Here is a 22,722-nt window from a genome sequence, read left to right as displayed (position 1 = left end):
TGTTTCATCTGACAGACACTTCTTCAGATTAGACACGTGAAAAACATTGTGCACTGCACTCAGCTCTGCAGGCAGGTTCAATCTATAAGCAACCTTACCGATTTTCTCGGTAATTTCGAATGGTCCAACATATCGCGGGTTCAGCTTGCCCCGTTTACCGAAACGAACCACACCCTTCCAGGGTGAGACTTTAAGTAGAACCCGGTCCCCGACCTGGAATTCTAGCGGTTTCCTACGCTTATCAGCGTAGCTTTTCTGACGGTCACGAGCTGCCGCCATGCGTTGCCTGATCTGGGTAATCTTTTCCGTTGTATCTACCACCAGTTCTGGGCCTGTGATCTGGCTGTCACCTATTTCCGCCCAGCAAAGAGGTGATCGGCATTTACGACCGTACAATGCCTCAAAAGGTGCCGCCTGAATGCTAGTGTGGTAGCTGTTATTGTAGGAGAATTCCACCAGCGGTAGATGCTTCTCCCAGTTCTTGCCAAAATCGATCACACATGCCCTAAGCATGTCTTCCAGGGTTTGGATGGTGCGTTCAGACTGCCCATCCGTTTGTGGGTGGTAAGCGGTGCTCATGTCCAAACGTGAGCCAAAGGATTTGTGCATAGCTTGCCACAACTCGGAAGTAAAACGAGCGTCTCGGTCGGAAATAATAGAAGTTGGCACCCCGTGTCTCGAGACTACTTCCTTTAAATAGATTTCTGCCAAGGTAGAAAACTTGTCTGTTTCCTTAATGGCCAGAAAGTGTGCAGACTTAGTCAATCGGTCTACTATCACCCAAATAGTGTCATTCCCGCGTTGGGATCTAGGTAGCCCCGTAACAAAATCCATGGAAATTTGTTCCCATTTCCACTTCGGGATTTCTGGTTGCTGGAGTAGGCCTGCTGGTTTCTGATACTCAGTCTTGACTCTTGCGCAGGTCAAACATTTGCTAACGTATGCTGCTATGTGGGCTTTCATGCCAGGCCACCAGTAAGTGGTCCTTAAGTCGTGGTACATCTTATCTGAACCAGGATGTACTGAATAACGGGACTTATGGGCTTCATCCATCACAAGCTCTCGCAGATCTCCGTAAAGTGGAACCCAAATGCGCCCTGCCACATAGTAAGCGCCGTCTTCTTTTTGTTCTAGTTGTTGCCTCGATCCTCGCAGGGACTCAGCCCTGATGTTTTCCGGTTTCAGAGCTTCAGTCTGAGCATTTCGAATCTGGGTAGGGAGATTAGACTGGATGGTAAGTTGTAACGCTCGCACGCGCTTGGGCGTAGTGTCTTTTCGGCTGAGGGCGTCTGCCACAACATTGGCCTTGCCCGGATGGTATTTGATGGCGGATTCATAATCATTCAGGAGTTCGACCCATCGACGTTGTCGCATGTTTAATTCCTTTTGCTTGAAGATATGCTCGAGACTCCTGTGATCGGTGTAAATGGTGCACTTGGTACCGTACAGGTAATGTCTCCATATCTTAAGCGCAAAGATCACTGCTCCTAGTTCCAAGTCGTGCGTAGTGTAGTTCCTTTCGTGCGTCTTAAGTTGTCGAGAGGCGTAAGCAATAACTTTGTCGCGTTGCATTAACACGCAACCGAGCCCATGGATGGATGCGTCGCAGTAGACCACAAAGTCGTCAGTGCCTTCAGGCAACGAGAGAATAGGAGCACTACAGAGGTTATCCTTTAGTTTCTGAAATGCGGTTTCCTGAGCTTCACCCCATTTATAAACCATACCCTTCTGAGTAAGAGCCGTGAGAGGCTGAGCGATCTTTGAGAATCCCATGATAAATCTTCGATAGTACCCTGCTAGTCCCAAGAATTGGCGGACTTCGGTCAGAGTCTTAGGGGTAGGCCAATTCTTTATAGAGTCGATCTTTGCAGGGTCGACGTGAATTCCATCCTTGTTAACCACGTGCCCAAGGAAATGGACTTCTCGAAGCCAGAAGTCGCATTTCGAGAACTTGGCATACAGTTGCTCATTGCGAAGGAGTTCGAGGATAAGGCGCAGGTGCTGTTCATGCTCTTCTTGACTTTTCGAGTAGATCAGGATGTCGTCTATAAACACGATCACAAATTTGTCGAGGTAAGGTTTGCACACTCGGTTCATGAGATCCATGAATACCGCGGGTGCGTTGGTCATTCCAAAGGGCATGACAAGGAATTCATAGTGACCATAACGAGTCCTGAATGCAGTTTTGGAGATGTCTTCATTACGGACTCTCAGTTGATGATAGCCCGATCGTAAGTCGATCTTAGAGTAGTAGCTCGATCCTTGCAACTGATCGAATAGGTCGTCGATTCGCGGGAGAGGGTAACGATTCTTGATGGTAACTTTGTTCAGCTCACGATAGTCAATGCACATTCTGAACGTGCCATCCTTCTTCTTAACAAAGAGTACTGGTGCTCCCCAGGGTGATGAACTAGGGCGGATAAACCCTTTATCCAATAGTTCCTGTAGTTGAGTAGAGAGTTCCTTCAATTCTGCGGGGGCTAGTCGATAAGGCACACGAGCTATAGGCGCTGCTCCGGGAGCTAGCTCGATTTGGAATTCGACCTGACGGTGGGGAGGGAGTCCAGGTAGTTCTTCAGGAAAAACCTCAGGGTGGTCACGCACCACTGGAAAATCTTCAATCCTCTTTTCCTTTTCCTGCGTGTTGGTGACAAGTGCTAAGATAGCGGTGTGCCCTTTTCGTAAACACTTCTGGGCCTTCAAGAACGAGATAACGCCGGAGATTTCTCCGCCTTTGCCACCTTGTACAATGAGGGGTTTGCCAGAACGGCGGGGAATACGAACTGCTTTCTCTTGACAGAGGATCTCAGCGCGATGCTTGGATAACCAATCCATACCGATGACGACGTCGAAGCTTCCAAGAGTAACAGGGAAAAGATCGATACTAAATGTCTGACCAGACAATTCTAATTTGCAGCCTTTGATAACATGTGAGGCCTCGATGTTTCTACCATTAGCTAACTCGACGATATGATGAGAACTTAGTAACGAAAGCGGACGCTTAAGCTTCTTACTAATACGTAAGGACACATAACTAGCATCGGCTCCAGAATCAAATAATACAGAAACATAACGATCATCGAGTAGGAACTTACCCGCCACGACATTGGGGTCATTCCTCGCTTCTCCAGCTCCAATCACAAAAGCCCTTCCTCTAGCACCATTCCCAGCATTGTTGTTCTGATCGTTGTTTCCAGCTCCCTGATTGTTGTTGCGGTTCTGGTTCAGTTCAGGGCAATTCTTCTTAAAGTGCCCCTCAGCCCCACACTGGAAACAACCCTTGGCGTTCCCGTGATGTTGTTGCTGCTGGTTCTGCCCCACGGGACGTGGACTCCTACAGTCTTTGGCCTCATGCCCCATCTTGTTACATCGCTGACACTGACTTTTCCCACAAGGCCCACTGTGATGTCGATTGCACTTGTTGCACTTGGGGTGGTTACCGCGATAGCCACCCTGTTGTTGAGTGCCCTTGTTGTTTTCAGTTTTCCTTTGCTGTGCTGGGGCCTGAGTGGGGTTAGCATCCTTGCTTTGATTTCCTTCCCACTTACGCTTGTTGTCACTAGAAGTTCCGACAGTAGCACTGATCCTTTTGGGCAACCTGCCCTCTTCTACGGCCTGGTCAGTGAGTTTGTGAGCAAGTCGAACGATCGGCTGAATGGTAGTGAGGTTGGCTGAAGTCACATGGCTTCGAATTTCTGGAGCCAAACCCTTGACGTACAACTCGATTCTTCGATACATAGGTCGAGACATGTTTGGGCAAAGGGCAGCATAGTCATTGGACAGCTTGGTGTAGGTTTCAATCTCTGACCCAACCATCTTAAGCGCATAGTACTCGTTCTCAAGTTTGTGGATGTCATCCCGGTGACAGTACTCCTCCTTAATCATGTCCTTGAAATCCTCCCACGCAGTAGCATTAGCAGTTTCCAATCCAAACATCTGAATTTGCGCCTTCCACCAAGAAAGCGCGTTTCCTTCAAGCGTAGCAGTAGCAAACTTCACCCAATTCGCAGGGGGACACTCACAGACAGCAAAGACAGCTTCAACTTTCTCAATCCAGTGCAGAAGACCTATGGCACCCTCAGTGCCGTTGAAAGGGAGAGGCTTGCAATCCATGAAAGTTTTGAAAGTACACACGGGTGGTTGCGCAGGTGCATGCTGACCTGTTCGTGAGAAGCGAAGCGTGTAGATTTAGGGAAAAAAGGCGATGTGGCGGTAGGATCTAAACATCCTAGGGTAATGAGTTTACCTCCAGGGTGAGCTGCGAAAGCTGCAGCCACCGTGTTAAGCAGGTTAGTGAATTGAGCCCGAGTCATGTAAATGTTTCCTCTTCCGCGTCCACTCATTGTCTTCATAATCAGAAAACATAGTATGAGTGTGATGTCGTAATGTAGCGAGAATGAGATAGAAGAGAGAGGCGTATCTATCTAATTAGGCACACTAGTACGTATAGTAAAACAGGAAACATAAGGTAAGCAATCAAGTAAACACTAGTCCGAGCTATGAGGTCTAATGTGTTGAGCCTTGCACTTGGAGTGTAGTGTCGTCGCGAGTCACAGGTTATAGTCTGGTTTTTCCCAAAAAGATTTTCCCCTTTTTAAAACCAAGTTCACTATAACCAATGGCTCTGATACCAATCTGTCACACCCCCAAAAACCACATGCGGAACACCACCGCTGGAGGCGTGACCGACCAGGATCCAGCCACCAATTATACTGAGCATTGTTTAATAGTAGAAATATTTGCTACCCAAAGTAGTTAGCAACATCGTAGTTTAAGTTCGATAATTAGTTTAACAAAACAGCGGAAGCATAAACCAAATAGTTTTAAAGATAGTTCTTAGTTCAAGATAATTAAACCCAACACACGGGTTTTGACGAACACTACACATCCCCAAGCAGCAGCTCCTGAGTCACTGGTTACCTGCAAAGCATGCAGTAAGGGGTCAACAATAATGCTGAGTGAGTTCACTAGTTGTCCAGTTTTAGTTTACCAAAAACTTAAGTTGTTTAGATAAAGCATTTATAATCACGTTGTGGGGAGCTACCCCATCTGTAAGCTCACTAAACTGTAGATACCGAAACTGTTGACGGAAAGTTGTTGTGCCCCGAGTCAATGTCTATCGTCATTGACCATGTTGCAAGGTCTACTAGTTCACGCCCGATCTCCCCCGGTCACGGTGTGAGGTTGTCAAACCTAATAGCGCTATCAACTAATAACCCGTTCGCCCCCGGCGATTAATCGGTACTGTAAGCAGGGACTTAAAGTGATAGAGTTTCGTTTAGCATGGCTAGTTGTGATTTATAAATAATATCCAAACGTATCTCCCCCGGAGATAGTAATTACCCATTCTGGTTTCCCCCGGAGTAATGGGTCAAAAGTGTTTTTTTTCCCAAAGTTGGTAGTTTGTTCGTGCCCCTCCGCGGGACGCATGCTTTTAGTGTGTGAACTCACCTTGGGTTGCTCGACAGATTAGGTTACTTGTCAAACACGTTGGTCACCACGTCCTAACATGGTTACTGGTATAGGTCAGGTTTGGTGTACAAGCAATCATGTAAAATCTACACATAACTAACACGTATCATGCATACAACATACAGTGGGTTATTGGGCCGGCCCTAACATTCACACATTCAAACAGAACTTCAGCAACACATAGTCCAGTTAACAGATAGCCCATATTAAACACATTATGGCCCAATAACCAAGATGGACAGCCCAGTCACAACCAGGAGGTCTCGAGTCGCAACCAGGAGGTCTCGGCTTGTGCTGGCTGGTTTCGAGTCGCAACCGTTGTGGTCTCGAGTTGTCACGCTGTGGTTGCGAGTCGCAACCGTTGTGGTCTCGAGTTGTCACGCTGTGGTTGCGAGTCGCAACCGTTGTGGTCTCGAGTTGTCACGCTGTGGTTGCGAGTCGCAATGCTGTCCTTTTCTTGTTCACGTGCAGACTCAGATACATCAGGCTAAATTGTACTATGTAATCAGGCCCAAATCGAGTAATAACCAATGAGGTTTCACTAACAAGTTTTCCTAATTTGTCTATTAGTAAAAATGGATCAAATCATAAGGTTTTTCACATCTTCAACTATCATTCAATCATGTTCATAACAAGTTCATCATTTTAGGGTTTTCACTTAATCATGATCATACATTTTTATGAACCAAAATACATATTTTAACAAGATCATCATGCAAGAACAAGAAAACATACATTTTTATAACTTTAAACATGACTAGATTGGTTTAAACATTCCTAAAATATCATTCTTTTATTTATTCAAATGTCAAGTTAGCATGCTCATAAACAAACCACAACAATCTTCATGTTTCTCATGATTTCTACTCATCAAGATCATGTAAAAGAGGTCAAGTCATAAACATTTCATTCATCAAGCATACAAGGCATCTAGTACACATATATAACACTAACCGGTTGTGAAGAAGGAGCCGAAACAAAGGAAAGGAACCGAGAGAAATGAAGTGTCCGAGTGATGATGATCTTGACCGAGATTCCTTGTGAGATCCGAGCTTGAACCGAAAGTTGGAAGAGAATGGGATGTTGTTTGGGGTTTCTAGTGAGAGGGGAAAGGAGTGTTTGTGTGTTTGTGTAAAATGAAGGAAAGTGGGGAAAGGTTGGGATTTATATACAAGGTTTCAAAATAGGCTAAGAGGGTTTCGGCCCAAACCGGTTACGGCCCAAGAGGCCCACTCGAGACCGAGTGGTCTCGAGTCGTGGTCTCGACTCACATACATATATATATATATATATATATATAATACATACATACCACACATATCATGTAAAAAGTCACGTTTCCATTTACTAATATTTATATATACACAATGATAATACAAGATGTTCGTTCGGAAAAAAAACCTAGAGTGTCACACGGTCAAAAGTAAACGTGTGTGGTATTCCAAGGCTCCAAGTTCACATCTCCCCTACCTCACGCCCCCAATCAACACCATGGCGTGCCCCATGCTGTGTAACAACCCGACTTTCCGGGTTATTACTTGTCGTTATCTTTTCTCGTAAACGCTTGTACTCCCGAGATTTCGATTAACGCTAAAGGGTTTAAACTATACTTTTGACGCATTTTATATGCTTATTACAACGCTTATTCAAAATGCAGTTAACGCATTTTAACGTTATTATTCAATGCTTAAACGCATTTTATCGCATATTACCTCGCTTGATTAGACTAAACGCTATCACAACGCAAACTCAACGCGAACGCAACGCAAACTCGAAACGTGGATTTACTTTTATGCATTTATGTGTTATGTGTGTTATTTGTGTGATTACTTGTTCTATGTTATGTGGTTATCTCAACGCAACGCTTACTCGCAACTCGCTTAAACGCAACGCAACGCTTAACAAATGAAACGAAAGTTGGAAAACTAACTCGCACAATTCGGCTGATCGAATGGACACCCGATCAAATGGACATCCGCTCGGATGACCATCCGATCGGATGGCCATCCGATCGAAAGGCCATACGACCACTACCAATTCGCGCACCGACTTTACTCTCCCTCTCACTCTATAAAGACCACCGTACACCTCCTTTCACTGATTTGACACCTTCATCAGACCACACACACACAAGTCGCTCTTAGTCACTTTTCATCGAGATTCAAGGCTATTTCGTAAGTATTTCTCCTCAAATCTTGTACAATCAGCATCACTAATCACTTCTACATCATCTTCTTCACCAAAATCACACACAAACACTCACTTTTTCTCTGAAATCGCTAATTTAGACCTCTTGAAGGTGGTTTCCACCGTTTTGCTCCGGCAAATGGTTAAGGAACACCATTTGATCGAGAATGGTTCTAGATCTGAAAGATTTCACACGTTTTAACACGAATCTCAACAAGATCTCAACACTTTTCAACTGTTTTCAACTTTTCCTCAACTTTTCTTCACTTTTCTACTCAAAACCGATGGAATCTGGACTCATTCAGACTCTCTACTCATTTTCTAGTGAGAGCCGGCTTGAAAACGGATTTCCACCAGAGAGATGACCGATTAACGGGTTAAACATGAAATTCCATCAAGAACAGTCAGTCTGATCGAATAGGCTGAGACCAACCGGTCGAATGAGCTGGACTTGGTGTGTTTTCCGTTGTTTGATACGTCATCACGACTGTCTCCGTTAAACCTCAAACTTTTTAAGTTAGAAGATTTCACAAGTTTTCAAATAACAGAATGCCCAATCGAAAGGCCATCCGATCGGATGACCATCCGATCGAATGACCATTCGACCAGGTGACCTGTGTCACACCCCCCAAAATCCACCATCCGGAGTATCACCGCTTGGAGGCGTGACGTGACCAGGATCGAGCCACCAATCATATCGAACAACATATTTAAGTAATTAAAATCAACCACAATATGAATGGTGACCAAAGCTAGTTAACTAAGTTTAGTTTAAACAGTGGAAGCATTAAAAGTAACACCCAAAATATAAGTTCATAGTTCATAAGTTTAAAAATCCAAAACGTAGATTTAATAGTTCATAAGGATTAAGTGTTTATTTCGGAACATGACAGTCCGTATCCCACAACAACATCCTCCTCGTGCAAGCTCCATAAGCATCTAGCGACCTGTAAGGCATGTAACAACGAGTCAACAACAAAGTTGAGTGAGTTCACGTTTGGTTGTTTAGTTTTTAGTTATTTCCGAAAACGTAGTTGACTTTCGTTGGCGTAATTGCCGTGGGGGTTACCCCGTAGTTGAAAGTATGTTTAACCAGTTCATTTCTTATTACCCAAACCATATTCATGATTAGTGGGGGCTTCCCCATGTGAACCACTAGACTGTACCATATCGACTACTACGCAAATAAGTTGTGCCCTACATCAGTGTCTATCATCACAGACGGTTTGCCATAGTCCATTAGAACACGCCCGTCCGACTGGCACGGTGTGAGGTTTGTTAAACCTAATAGCGCTATTAACTAATGACCCGTTCGCCATTGGCCTCGGCGATTAAGTCGATATAAAATGAGGGACTTATGATAGAGTTTTGTCTAGTAAGTTTTAAGGTTGTTGTCTTACCCAAGGAGGACGAACGTACGTAGTTCTACCCAAGGAGAATACGCAGGAATAATATTGGCATCCTACCCAAGGAGGATGGCCGTACATATCCTACCCAAGGAGGATATGTAGGTTTTGTTTTAATTCTTTAACCCATTCCCAAACCACCGGGAATCCCATGCCTTAGAAAGTGTGTGAACTCACCTCGGTTGCTCGGTTAGATTCTCAAAGATAGCTAACAGTCAAGGTCGGTCAATCACGTCCTAATATGATTACCACTAAATTTATTAGTGACTTCAAATAAGCACAAAATTCCTATGCTCATCTAACACATAACATGCATCACTTTAGCGGTTTATGCCCATGTAAGGTTCTCATTTATTCCCCACTCATAGACAAACATACAACATTGCACATAACACTTTTATTGACATATAACATGTTATATCATTCTCGGATAACCTACTCGCCATTTAGACACGCAAATCACTACTTATGTCGTTTCAGCTTTATTAATCAAAACTGGACTGTTTTCGAGCATTTTAGTAAAATAGTTAACCTTTTCCAAAAATTCTCAAATTTTTACAGAGGGTTCTATATGTTCCAAAATTTATTATGTAAAAATATCAAAGTTCAGTTCGTTACCCATATTTTATAGAAAATCATTTTCTCGACTGCAATCTGATTTGTTACTTTCTGATTGCAGTTTGCGGAAATATTCACTAAAAATTAACCGTAAGTCCGTTTGACGAAATTCCAGTTGGAGGGTCGTCCTGAAAACGGTGACCAACTACTGTAAAAGTTCCATGAGTTGGTTTTACTCAGGTTTCAAGTTATGACTCAAACTATGACACACTTTTTCTGCAGTAAAAATGCAGCTTGAGCTGCTGTCCAAAACAGTCTTTTAAACATAGTAAACGGTTTCGAAAAATTATGATTCTAGTGCCATTTGTTTAGTTATTCCAAAATACACATTTTAGGCTTTAGAAAATCCGTTTTTCGATTTAAAATGATCCCGTTACAGCCTGTGAAGTTGGCTGAAAATTCAACTCAGCAAGCTGTTTACATTGTAGAAGTGACTAAAAGTGCATAACAAAAGACCCTAACCATAGTTTATTGATGAACAAGTGTTAAAACTTCAATCATGCTTTAACCAACCCTCAACCATCTAGATTTAAACTTCACACAACCTTTTTTATATATGGTTTTTTATGCAGAATTTTAACTTCAACATTTTAGTGTTTTAGCTCTTGTGTGTCATGAACATTCAAACAAATCATAACAAGAACAAGATGGAAAAGGGTATGAAGGGACTTACTACTAGCACAAGGCTAGGGTAGTAATCTTAGGACAAGATGATGGTGAAATGCTAGTGACAAGAGCTTGAATCAAGCTTCCTTGCAAACCCTTCAATCTTGCACTTCTATGGAGGAACCTCAAATTTGAATGAGAGCTTTTAGTGAAGGAAATGGAGATGGTGAAGTATGGTGGTGGTGAAACCGGTTATGAAGAGAGGGGGGGGGGGTATGAGCCGAAATTAAGAGGGAGGAGAGAGGTGGTGGAGTGCAAGCTTTGTAGTGATGATGGTAATTCTTGGAAACATGCACTTCTAGTTTATAGGGTAATCATACCCAATAATTTTGGCCAATAGAATAGAGATTCTCTTTACACAATATCCAAACAAAATATTTTTGAATAATTAGGGCAGATTTTTGGTAGGGGGGGGGGTAAAATGTAAATTTTTGGTAACTAGTAGGTAATTGATTAGAAGGTTAGGGTATTTCCAAGTATAGTGGGTGTTTGTCATGTTTATATGGTATATGGGGATTTTTGTGACCATAATTAATTTAGAATGATAAAATAATATTTTTGACAATATTTTGGTGTCCCGGGTAATGTCTGGTTTTTCGGTTACGTATCGTTCCGTTAAAGCGTTTAATTGTACCGTAAGGCGTCTTATATATATATTTTTGTAACACAATTAATTCCTAACACATAGGGAAAATATTCAGGACTATTTATTAACTTTTCTGTATACTACTAGTATGTCGACATGCACATGTAAGTATAACACAGTATTCAGAGAGCAGTTAAATGATTCAGCACAGTCATCAAGCACTTTAATTATTATTAATAAATTGTACGGATACATGGAATTACGAGGGTTGTCACATTCTCCCCCTGTTAAGAAAATTTCGTCCCGAAATTTAGTGCATAGTTATTTAGGAAGCTAGTTAAGTTGCGGTGTTTACTGGTTTTTCCTGGGGTGTCACAACCTGTCCCTTTATAATTCCCAATACTTAAACACTTTTAACAAAACTTCAAACTTTAACGATTTTCCAAACACTACACACTCATTCGAATGGCCATCCGTCCGAATGGTCATCCGCCGGATGACCATCCGCTCGAATGAAGGGTCAACCGTTCGGATCACCATCCGAACACCCTTTCATTCGACACTCTGTTTACACGCTGTTCAACGCTTACGCTACTGTTCTATGCTCAGGCTAACTCTAACGCGCTCCCTTCAATCCAATCAAGTCTGTGTTTACTAGCTAAACACGAACTGTGAGTATACTCGAACCCATTTTCTTTTAACGCACATTTGGGTGTTACATACGTTCTCTCTCAAAATACAACAACACACAACCCAAACACTTTATAACGCTCCGCATGTTATACGTGGTCTATGAATGCTTGTTACTAAGCTTATACAGTGTTATGCTATACCGACTCTAGCAACGATAGTACTATAGTTTGGACTCAGCACCTGTCGTTGACAGGGGTTGCTAGGGATCACATCACTTTACTTCACGTGTTCGCTGAACATGTGTCACACATACTCTACAATGCAGTCTTGTGGTTAAGTTGCAATCATTGTTAGATAGTTACATGCTTCGCCCGTTACGTGATCCAAGCTGGTTATGCGTAAAACGCTTTCTCATACTATATGCTATTCAAACTTATGTACTCACCCTTACATTTTATGTATTGACCTTATTTTAACGTATGTGACAGGTTGACGTTATGCTATGCTGGAAATCAAGATAGGCATTCTAGAAACTCCATAAATAGAAATCTAGGTTGTTGGACTTGTTTTGCTTTTGAGACACGCTATCTGTAATAATTGTTGTGGAATGTTAGTTGATTGGTATGGGACAATTAACCTTTTAAATATTGCCATTTAATAGTTGTTATGGATTATCTTGAGCAATCTGGTTCGCCTAGTGCCGCGCCCCGATGTTTCCGCCATCGGTTGGGGTGTGACATGCTGCCAACCACGTCGGAGTGTGGCGGTATGCACGCCGGTGGGGCGGCCATTGTGGCATAGCCACACCCCCAACCACGCTTGGTAACACACAACCTAACAACAGTTGGTATACATGGATATCCGAGAAAGCCGATATGGATTCTCTAACAACAGCAAACTTCTATAAACCTCCACTTCACCATCCACGTCATTATCTAGTTTTACATTTATTTAATATAAGTTAAATAACTTTTAATATTTTATTATTGTGTGTAATGATATAATAGATTATTAACTAATAATAAATTAAATTAAACTAAATAAATTAAAACAAACAATAAATTAACAAGATGGATCCGAAGTGGGCCCACTATGGTACAATTCAAGATGTGGTAGGAAATGCACGCCCTTCTACGTATATGTATTGGGACGAATCAGCCCAAACCATTTTTGATCATCAGACATTCATTGGTGCAAGCATGGAAAGGTTGATGAAGCAGAACTATGTCCGACAGGAACAATGGAACAGAACCCATGCTTATACTTTCGATCAGGAAATGAACAATCGGTATCTCGATGATCGAAACCGGCGTATGCATGATGCTTGGCACGCAGGCCAACCAGTCATAGAAGATCCCCTAATTGTGGATTGTTCCACGCTACCGCCATATGACGGTAGTGTTTCATATCCCACCCCACCATTGCATCATTCCATGTGGGTGGATCCACATCAAAGCGAGCGGAGGCAAGCACCAAGTCAACAAGCCAGAGAAGGAGGAGGTGAAGGTAGTAGTGGTAGCGGTGCATTTGGATTCAGAGAGTTTTCAGAGATGATTACGTCTATCTTTGGACATCCTCAACCGCGTTACTATTGATCAGGTTGTGCTTTATCCTACCTTGTACATTTTTGTATATATTTGTGGTTTATGTTTATGGTTGATGTTATCGGGTTGTGAAATCTTTGGTTGTGTTTAGTAGTTTTAATATATAAAATATATAAAAAGACGAAAAGAAATTTGTGGTTTGAGTGGAAAAACTACCAATTGATGATGGCTTGTTTTATAAGCGATTTTTCCCTTTCAAAACCATACATTGGGGTCAATGTATCACAAGTGTGGGGATGGGGGAAAATTTTTGAACCTTTTGAAAAATTTTTAAATCAAGCAAGAAATGGTCTAAAATTGAACGCTTAGTACTAAAACCACACGACACACTGGCAACCCTGTACACCCTTTCTTGTTGAGAGTTTGAGCCACTTATTTGGTTTATTAGAAAATATTTTCTTTGATGAGAGTGGCAATGAGTGAGTGTGTATTAGAACTTGTGCTTAGATACGATTCGAGGCCTTAGCTTGTCATGAATTTGAAAAGGATAAGGGCATTTAGGTAGCCTCGTCAAAGTGTGTGCGAGTGTGGGATTTGGGGGGTTGGACCTCAAAAATTATATATATGAGCATGGTAGCGATAGGGGCGGGGGTTTGGTCTTTTAGTAGCCAATATGGAGCTTTTAGTTGATCATTTGATAACCTATGCTTAGCTCCCTAAAAATTCACCCGTATTTGACCCGGTCTAGTAGTGTTAGTATTCCGTATTATTATGTTTGTTTTGCTATGTTTATGTATCTTAAAAAAAGAAGAGAAAAGAAAAAAAAGAAGGAAAAAGCAATGAAAAAGGAATGAAAAAAATGTGGTACATTGTATATATTTAGTATGTTTGTTTAGAAGAAATAAAAAGACCGGGTCGAATCATGCGCTACTACACATATATCTTTCCATTTCCTACCCATATGCCTAGCTGTGTTACAACCTTTAAGTCCCTTTGATTCACACGCATGTTTTAGCAATTCTTTAGGCGAAGGGCCGATTTAGGTACAAGCATATTATTGCGCAACTACCCATTTGCCTTGAGTGTGTTCTAGCTCATTATTGCTAGTTATTATTTGTCACCGAGAGGAGCGTCATTGTGAGGGGTGTGTTGTGCGGGTGTTTAGGAAAAAAGTTAGTAAAATGATGACATTCGCTTACTTGATTTATGTTTGATCGTTGTGGAGTTACGAGACTGTGTTGGGCGAGTTGCTTGGGGGCAAGCAACGATTAAGTGTGGGGATGTGACGGGTAGTCCGTTGGACGATCTTTAAATGGTATAAACGGTAGCTAAATCCTACATTTAATCATGTATTTATCTAGAATTAGATAACTATGGTTGCTCACGCTTCAGGTATGTTTAGGGCTTTAGGAGAGTGGAAATGCAGCTTTGGAAGGAGTTCGGCTGATTTGGTTACTCAAGGTTTCTGATTGAAGAACAAAGGAGAAAAACCCAGCCTCTACCATAAATTATGGTAGCCCCCAGGATGAAATGTGCCACCTTAGGGCAATAGAGATTGGGCATAAGAGTTGAAGGGCCACCGTAACTTACGGTGGCCAGCGTAAGTTACGGTGGAGCCCAACCAGAAATGTAATTCCCACTTTTATGGACAATGATGAGTGCCTTTTCATTATTCCTATCATTGTGTCCGTTTTGGAGGTGCCTGGAGGCGAATTTGGGCTCTTCTTGAGTGTGATCAAAGATTCTAAACATTTGGTTTTTGTGTTTGATTCGTATGAACAATTACTCGAATGTTATGATGATTCACCATACCATGAGTGGCTAATTTCATTGGTGATCATCCTAAGTGTAAGGTTTGATTGAGATACTTCTGTTTATGTTTGATAAACTTTGCATGTTTGCTTAGTTTGTTATGGTGTTTGGATATTCGTTTGTATAGAGTTAATTTGTGTTTGACCATAGTTCTAAACCATATGTTCTTAGTGCCGTTGGCAATCAAGATATCGTGGGAGGATTAGGGTTGGATATTTGTTAATTGGTCATCGGGTAACAACCTCGTGTTCTAGGAATCCGAGTACTTAGTTCCCTTTCATCACAACCGTTTAACCAAACATGAGCCATGTCTATGTGGTTCTTTCTAGTTGAGCATGAACATTAGTATCGCTTAAAACCTGAAACTTGGGTTGATCGATACCTTCTTAATCTGTTTTCAAAACTTAACTTTGATTTGCAATTTAATTTAGTTCACTTAAGATAATCAAAACCAATCAATCCAAATTCTGAAATTTACTTTTTGCAACTTAGTTTTAATTTAGTTATTTAGAAAAACTACTTAGATAATACATATTCCACAAACTCCCTGTTTTCGATACCCACTTACCGCTATCTATTAGTTGTAATTGGATTAAATTTGAGTGAGACTTTCACCTCACGTCAAGCATCTATCTATCTTCATAGTTAGATTCTTGGGGGATGTTTAAAGTACAAAATTGAAGTCCTTGATTGGATTCTTTGTGTGCTTTAATGCATATGTTATGATTCAATGTGACCAAACCGAATCCTTATAACATCTATCTATCTTCATAGTTAGATTCTTGTGGGATGTTTAGAGTACTAAATTGAAGTCCTTGATTGGATTCTTTGTGTGCTTTAATGCGTATGTACAAGTTGATGACCAAGTTGATGATTATGTGTTTATGTGATTAGTAGTGATTTAGATAATGAAACAAGTGTAATACCATAAGAACATGGTGGATACGCCGCTGGTACTTCCTATATATAAATGTTCTTAGTGTATTACCCTTGTAGCGTTATTTAAATCACTTTAGGATTATTGTGTTTAGTTGATTCAAATGTTCAAATATCCAAATCCTTGTAGAATCTTCCATATATATATATATATATATAAATGAGATGGATTTGGGCCATGTGGCATGTGATGGTGGAGCTTTTTGATGATGTGGCAACCAATGGTGGAGGTGTATTGTGAGTTTGGGAGGGAATGCATTATAAAATTCTAAATTCACAATTTTCCTCACAATTGGATGCGGGATCCGAAACAAAGTTAAAAGACACGGGATCCATATAATCCATGACCTGGGTATTTAAATGTACTAAAACCCTAAGTCTACACCTCTTAGTCTTCATCGCCACTTCATTCTTCTCCTTCACACTACGATAATCCCTTCCTATTGTTCATTCTTTTCTTTCTTCTTCAACTTCTATAATCCATTAACCTCTGTAATTAATCAAGTAAATTCCCAGGTATCATAATCCCATTTACTTCTTCTTTTTTACTTTTTTGTGTTGTGGATATCTAACCTGGTATAACCCAACTTGTGACAACCCGGATAATTTTTTTTTTTGGGTAAAGGGTTACCCCGGTGAAATTTTATATCAACCAACAATCAAAAAACAGGGTGTGCTAAGACAATAACACACACTTCTAGGTTTGACATACCAAACCTAGCAACAAACAAAAAAGAAAACAAACCCGACTAACGTCAAAACCAACGAAAAAACTAAAACAGCAAGGGATCACAACCCAAAACAAGACACACAGCCGAACTAGATACTCCTCTTTAGCCCGGCTCCAAAGCCATATTCTTCGAGATCAGCCACCTTTCCAGAATACTGTCATACTTTGGTTCCCCACTCATCTTGAATCCCATAATTCTAAGCCGAACCGTATCAACAATGATCTTTGAGAGAGCCTCAGCATTTCGAACAAGAGTAGAAAAAAGACGGTTGTTTCTTTCCTGCCAAATAAAATAAGTGGTAGCCGCAACCAGGATCTTGCAGATGATATGCTCAAGCGTTCTAGAATCAGAAACGCGCTCCATCCATTGAATAATCGTCGGCCAGGTGTTCAGCACACCCCCCATGTCAACGTATTTCCTAACCGATCCCCAAACCTCCGATGAAAATTGACATTGGAAGAAGAGATGATCTCTAGAGTCACGATCACGTTTACATAATGGACAACACATAAGCTGTAAGTTAGTAGCACTGCCAGCTTCCCAAACGGTCAACCTGTCTTGGGTCTTTAGCTTGTTTTTGATAACAAGCCACAAGTGGAATGAATGTCTAGGAATGCATTGAGTGAACCAAACCGATTTAACCCATAAAACCTTATCCTCTCTATTCCGTAAGCTATTCCACACCTCCTTCGTTTCAAAATGCTGCAGATTACCATCCGAATCTTTCCATTGTAGCCGATCATGTTCACCAGCTAAAATTTGTGGCGTGTCAATATTTATAAGAACCGGATAGGTATCATACCAAGCCTCGGGCCACAACCATTGACCATTTTCCTCCACCACAAGATCAGCAACCATAGAAGAAAGAGTGAAACCAGCATTCGCAATCACTCTAGGCGAGATAAAAGACCGAAGAGGACTAAACGGGCACCAATTGTCACTCCAAGCATTAGTTTGCCTTCCACTCCTAATAGACATCCAGAAAAACGATCGTACTTTATCTCGGATAGATAGGAGCTTTCTCCAACCCCAACTCTCGCTACCTCTACATTGAACATCCCAAAAGTTCTTACCTCGCAACTTGTGAGAATGAATCCATTGAACCCAAAGCGACTTACGATTAGAAAGAATGCTCCAAATATGGCCTGTCAAAAGAGCTTTATTTACATCCGTAATGCTTCTAATGCCCAAACCACCCTCATCTTTAGGAGTGCACACAATTTTCCAGGCCACTTTAGCTCTAGCCGAGCCTTGGTAACCCCCATTCCATAAGAACGTTCGTAACCTCTTCTCCAAATCTTTTATAACACCTTGCGGAAGCATAAAAACCGAGGCCCAATAAGAGTACATGGCAGCCAAAACCGAATTGATAAGCTGAAGTCTACCTGCAAAAGACAAGGATTTAGACATCCAATTATCTATTCGCCGTTCTACACGTTCCACAAGAATACGACAGTCACGAGCAGCCAATCTCGTAGAAATCAAAGGCACTCCAAGATACCGAACCGGAAGTGTACCCTCTTGAAAGGGCATGATCTCCAAAATCTGGTCTTTAACATAACGAGGAACATTACCGAAGAAAACGGTACTTTTAGAAGGACTAGGGACCAGACCCGAGATGTTAGTGAATTTGACAAGCGCATCCTTCAAATGTTTCACCGAAGTGCAATCCCCATGCGAAAAGATGAACAAATCGTCTGCAAACGAGACACTAATGATCTTTTGTTTAGGACAGTTAGCATGAAATTTGAACGAAGAGTGCAAAGCCGTTTTCTGAAGGAGAAGGGTCAGAACCTCCATAACAAGCGTGAACAAATATGGAGACAACGGATCACCCTGTCTAAGACCTCGTTTCCCTGTAAAATAACCATGAAGCTCACCATTGATACATAGAGAATATGAAACCGTGGTAACACACGTCATAATCCATTCAACCATTTTGCAATGAAAACCAAACCGCTTAAGAATAGTTTCCAAGAAAGACCAATTAACAGTATCATACGCTTTCTGGATATCTATCTTGAATGCACATCGAGCCGGCCCTCTATTAAGATGGTAATTGTGCATTAGTTCCTGCGTGAGAAGAATGTTATCAGAGATCTTCCTGCCAGGAACGAACGCCGACTGATTTATACTGACCAAACCCTCCAAACTCCCTTTGATCCTATCTGTAATAATTTTACTTATGCACTTGAAGAGGACATTACAGCAGGATATAGGTCGGTAGTCAATAACCGAGTTAGGAATATCCTTTTTAGGAACCAAAGCAATAATAGTGTGGTTGACCTGTTTCAAAAGTTTACCGTTCTGAAAAAAATCGAGAATAGCCGACGTTACCTCATCTCCCACTATATCCCAAGAATGTTTAAAGAACGCCGAAGTAAACCCATCTGGGCCAGGGGCCTTATTTTCACCAATGCTAAACATTGCAGCTTTGACCTCCTCTCGAGTCACTTGTCTCACCATATGGTTGGCCGTGTCAAGGTTAAGGGAATTAACAAAAAGATCTTCATCATCCAAGCTTAGGACATTCTCCTCGGTACCCAAAAAATTAGAATAATGATCCACCAGGGCAGTAATGACATCCTTACCCTCAAATCGATTCCCATGCACATCATGAATGCAGCATATTTTATTTCTAGAATTACGACTCTTTACCGCATTGTGAAAATATGAAGTATTCGAATCACCTGCACAAAGCCACTCAATCTTCGACTTTTGCTTTAAAAAACATTCTTCATCATAGGCCGCCACCTGAAAATCATGAAGACACTTGGCCACCACGTTACGAGCTTCGACATCTAGCGGGTTCATATCAACATGATGCTGAGCTAAATCCAACTCACTTCGAAGTCTAGTAACCTTCTCATGGAGATTTCCTTGCTTATGAAGGAGTTTGCGGAAGCACGGCTTCAAGTTCCTCAACTTCTTCATAACGGAAAACATAGCATAGCCTTGCACACCCTTACTCCATTCATCGACAACATACTGTCTAAACTCCGGTTTAGATGTTAGAAAGTTTGGAAATTTAAACGGCTTTTGCTTGTCTCGTGCTATGGAAGGCAACTTTAGAACACACGGTGTATGGTCAGAGACCCGAGCCGGCTGAAAAACGGCATACACATCCGGATATAAATCCAAAAACCTGATGTTGTGCATAATACGGTCTATTTTTTTAAGGACACCAATCCCTTCTTTAGGTTTTTGATTCCATGTATAATGTAACCCGTGACTTTTAACATCCATAAGCTCAGCAACTTTGACGCACTCAAAAAAATCCCTCATGCTAACTGTGTGATTAGAAGGCCCGTAGAGGCAATCTTCCATATTGAGCGCTGTGTTAAAATCCCCAAGAACAACCCACGGCTGGCTACGAGCTAAGCAGCTATGCTTACATAGATTTTCCCAAAGAATTCTACGTTGCTGGTATTGATTTTCTGCATAAACAAATGAACAAAGGAACATTTTTGAATCAGTTTTGTAACGAACTTGTGTGTGTATAACCTGGTCCGATTGAGAAATAACCATAAGATCAACTTCATCCGGGTTCCACCCCAAAATAATTCTAGTTCCTCTTTGACACACATCCCCATTCGACGTCCAACTCCATCTACGAAAAACCGCCTTACAAATCTTTCCGAGATTGCTAACATTAACATGAGTTTCTAAAATAGCACAAATACTTAAATTATTTTCAGCAATAAGAACTCTAATCTCGTTTTGTTTCAGGGGACGATTCAAACCCCTAATGTTCCAAGCTGCAACACTACCCATTTAAACCATTAGATCCGGGAGTGCTTGCCCCCTCAGACGGACAATCCGTGACATTAGCGGCCATAAACTTGGACATCTCCGTTGGTATCTTCTCTAAAACTTCCTCAGGCTCTTTAGTTTCCATCTCCTTAGATTGAGTATGAACACTACCATTGACTTCTGGGACACTCTCATTTTTTGGAGGATCATCATCATCCAATGAAATGGGCTGAAACGAGTTTGCAATTTTTACCAAAGGTTGCCCACTACTGGTACCGGAAGAGCTTGCTCCTGAATTGTTTGTTTTCGGCTTGTAGACGAACCTCGCCTTTTGCTTCTTTTGGGGAAAACCATGTCGAGCAACACGTTTGTTATCCATTACATAACCCTCGTCATCCACAATAACCTGTTTCGCCTTACCTTTGTCATTCTTACTACATGTTTTATCATCGTGTCCAAACAAACAGCAAGTAGAACAACGTAGGGGCTTCCATTCATACTCCACTTTAACACGTTCCATAACATACCCATCTTCATCCATTTTAGGGATAGCTAGCGTTATATATTCCTTAAGATCATTATCAGCATTAACCTCTATCATAGCCCTAGCATAGCTGCTCCTACCCCAATTATCCGCACACATATCCGCAGTGTATGAATCCAACCTTTTAGGGACACCAATTTTAGAGGCCAACAAACTTAACCCATCATCTGTGTAAACCGCAATCGGAACATTATGCAATTTAACCCAAAGAGGAATAGTTTTGATACCTTCTTTTTTTAAAGAAACTTTCGGTGACCATTTATTCAGAAATAAAGGCATCTTCCTTATTAACCACGGCCCTCCTTCAAGCACTTTCGTCATACCTTCGTTCGAATCAAACTTGAAGAAAAAAAATCCTGCTGAATTCATCATGAGCTTTGAAAACCCAAACTTCGCCCAAACGTTTTTGGCATAGTATTCTACTACCGGATACGGAAGTCTATTCCCCAAAAAATAGCCGTATAGAACGTTTTCAAACTTATCCTGGACCCTTTGAACAACCTCTTTTGGGATAACAATGTCAGCATCCTCCCTTGTTTCCACTGGTTGCATAAACCTGAAATTAACCTCTCTTTTATTACGATTCTGTGACATGAGCTTTTCAGCATATGAAACCGGCTCCTCCTGAATCGGTCCTGAAGAAAATCCATGTTGCGTCTCCTGGCTGCTAGAGCCACTCGTATCCGGATGAACTGGGACCGTGATTTTCTGTAGTTCATCAATAACATTGATGACCTTAGGATCCTTCGGCCCAACACCTCGACGAGGTATCAACGGAATCCCATCAATCCGCACAGGTTTGTTCAGCGAAGAAGAGTTTTGACGCATATCCTGAACATTAATTGAACCCTTTGACGTAATGAAAACATCCTCATGCATCCTTTCAGAAAAAGACCGAAACCCTAGATCCTCTAAACTGTTATCACGATTATACTCCATGCATAGGAAAGTAAAAAGAACCAGAAGAATTAAACATGCAACGCGGAAAAAACACCAGAGGAACAAAACCTACGGCAACTAAGAACGATCGGCAGAACCCTAGCAGAAAACGAAACGAAAAAGAAAAAACCCTAACAACAACTTCAAAAGATTAGAAACCAGGATTGAAGTCTAGAACCCTACTCAGAAGGAACGACAACACCCCAATACCTAACCCAGATCGATTGAGATTAGGGACGAAGATCAAGAACAAGCTAGGGTTTTAGAGGAGCTGCCACAATCGCCAAAATCGCCAGACCCACAACTTTTAGTGTGTATCTCTATGCTTATCTGCCTATCTCGTGCACCACTATATGATTGCGTGTGTTTATCTGATTAACTATACATGATATTGTTAAACGCTTTTGTGTGTCGTCCAATTTATTTAGAGAACCAAATTGGTTTGGCCGTGAACTATTTTACACAAGTGGGCCGCCAAAACTCACTTAACACACACTTTGGGCCGGAGGCCACACCCAACTTATTCCACCCTAGACCTACGTATTGAGACCCAACCCGAACTTACACCCATATTTTACCTTAATGGAAATAAGAGATTTGGGCCGGCCATTGTGTGCACTCATAATAAGTTGTTTGTGGCTCCTTGTATTATCACAGGCCCAAACCGAGCCCAGCCCCCTCCCTATTATTTACGTGCATTATGTTTTAGATATCACAACCCTTTATGCAAACCCTACTCTTTTCTCAACCCACTATCTTGGACGGCAGTCTCTGCATATCGAAACCCTACCCCCTCGACGTCGGCACTCTTGTAGTTCACAATCTGGTTACTTGCATAATATGTGGTACAACTTGCGTTATGTGATTAAGAAACTGACTAATTTCGGTAACCACG

The 22,722-nt window shown here is 41.6% G+C and overlaps 1 protein-coding gene across 1 annotated transcript; it reads right to left on the bottom strand.

The window, feature by feature from the left end:
- Positions 1 to 16,693: 16,693 nt before the first annotated feature.
- Positions 16,694 to 21,827, bottom strand: LOC110890731. The gene is made up of 2 exons (XM_022138361.1): positions 20,372 to 21,827; positions 16,694 to 20,256 (listed from the first exon to the last, which is right to left on the bottom strand). Exons 1-2 carry the CDS (start codon positions 21,825 to 21,827, stop codon positions 16,694 to 16,696), a joined length of 5,019 nt encoding a protein of 1,672 aa, XP_021994053.1.
- Positions 21,828 to 22,722: the final 895 nt, after the last annotated feature.

This window comes from Helianthus annuus, chromosome 2 (genome assembly GCF_002127325.2).
Source record: "Helianthus annuus cultivar XRQ/B chromosome 2, HanXRQr2.0-SUNRISE, whole genome shotgun sequence".
In the NCBI taxonomy this organism is placed as follows: Eukaryota; Viridiplantae; Streptophyta; class Magnoliopsida; order Asterales; family Asteraceae; genus Helianthus; species Helianthus annuus.
Note: the sequence above shows the minus strand (reverse complement) of the source record. Positions and strands in the feature narration are given on the sequence as shown.

What these genes read in the sequence shown, in the direction of transcription:
- LOC110890731 (XM_022138361.1), bottom strand. Translation starts at nt 21,827, where the DNA reads ATGGAGTATAATCGTGATAACAGTTTAGAGGATCTAGGGTTTCGGTCT. An exon ending in AAGCACTCCCGGATCTAATG is followed by an intron (nt 20,257 to 20,371) that starts GTTTAAATGGGT and finishes GTGCTATTTTAG; the next exon opens with AAACTCATGTTAATGTTAGC.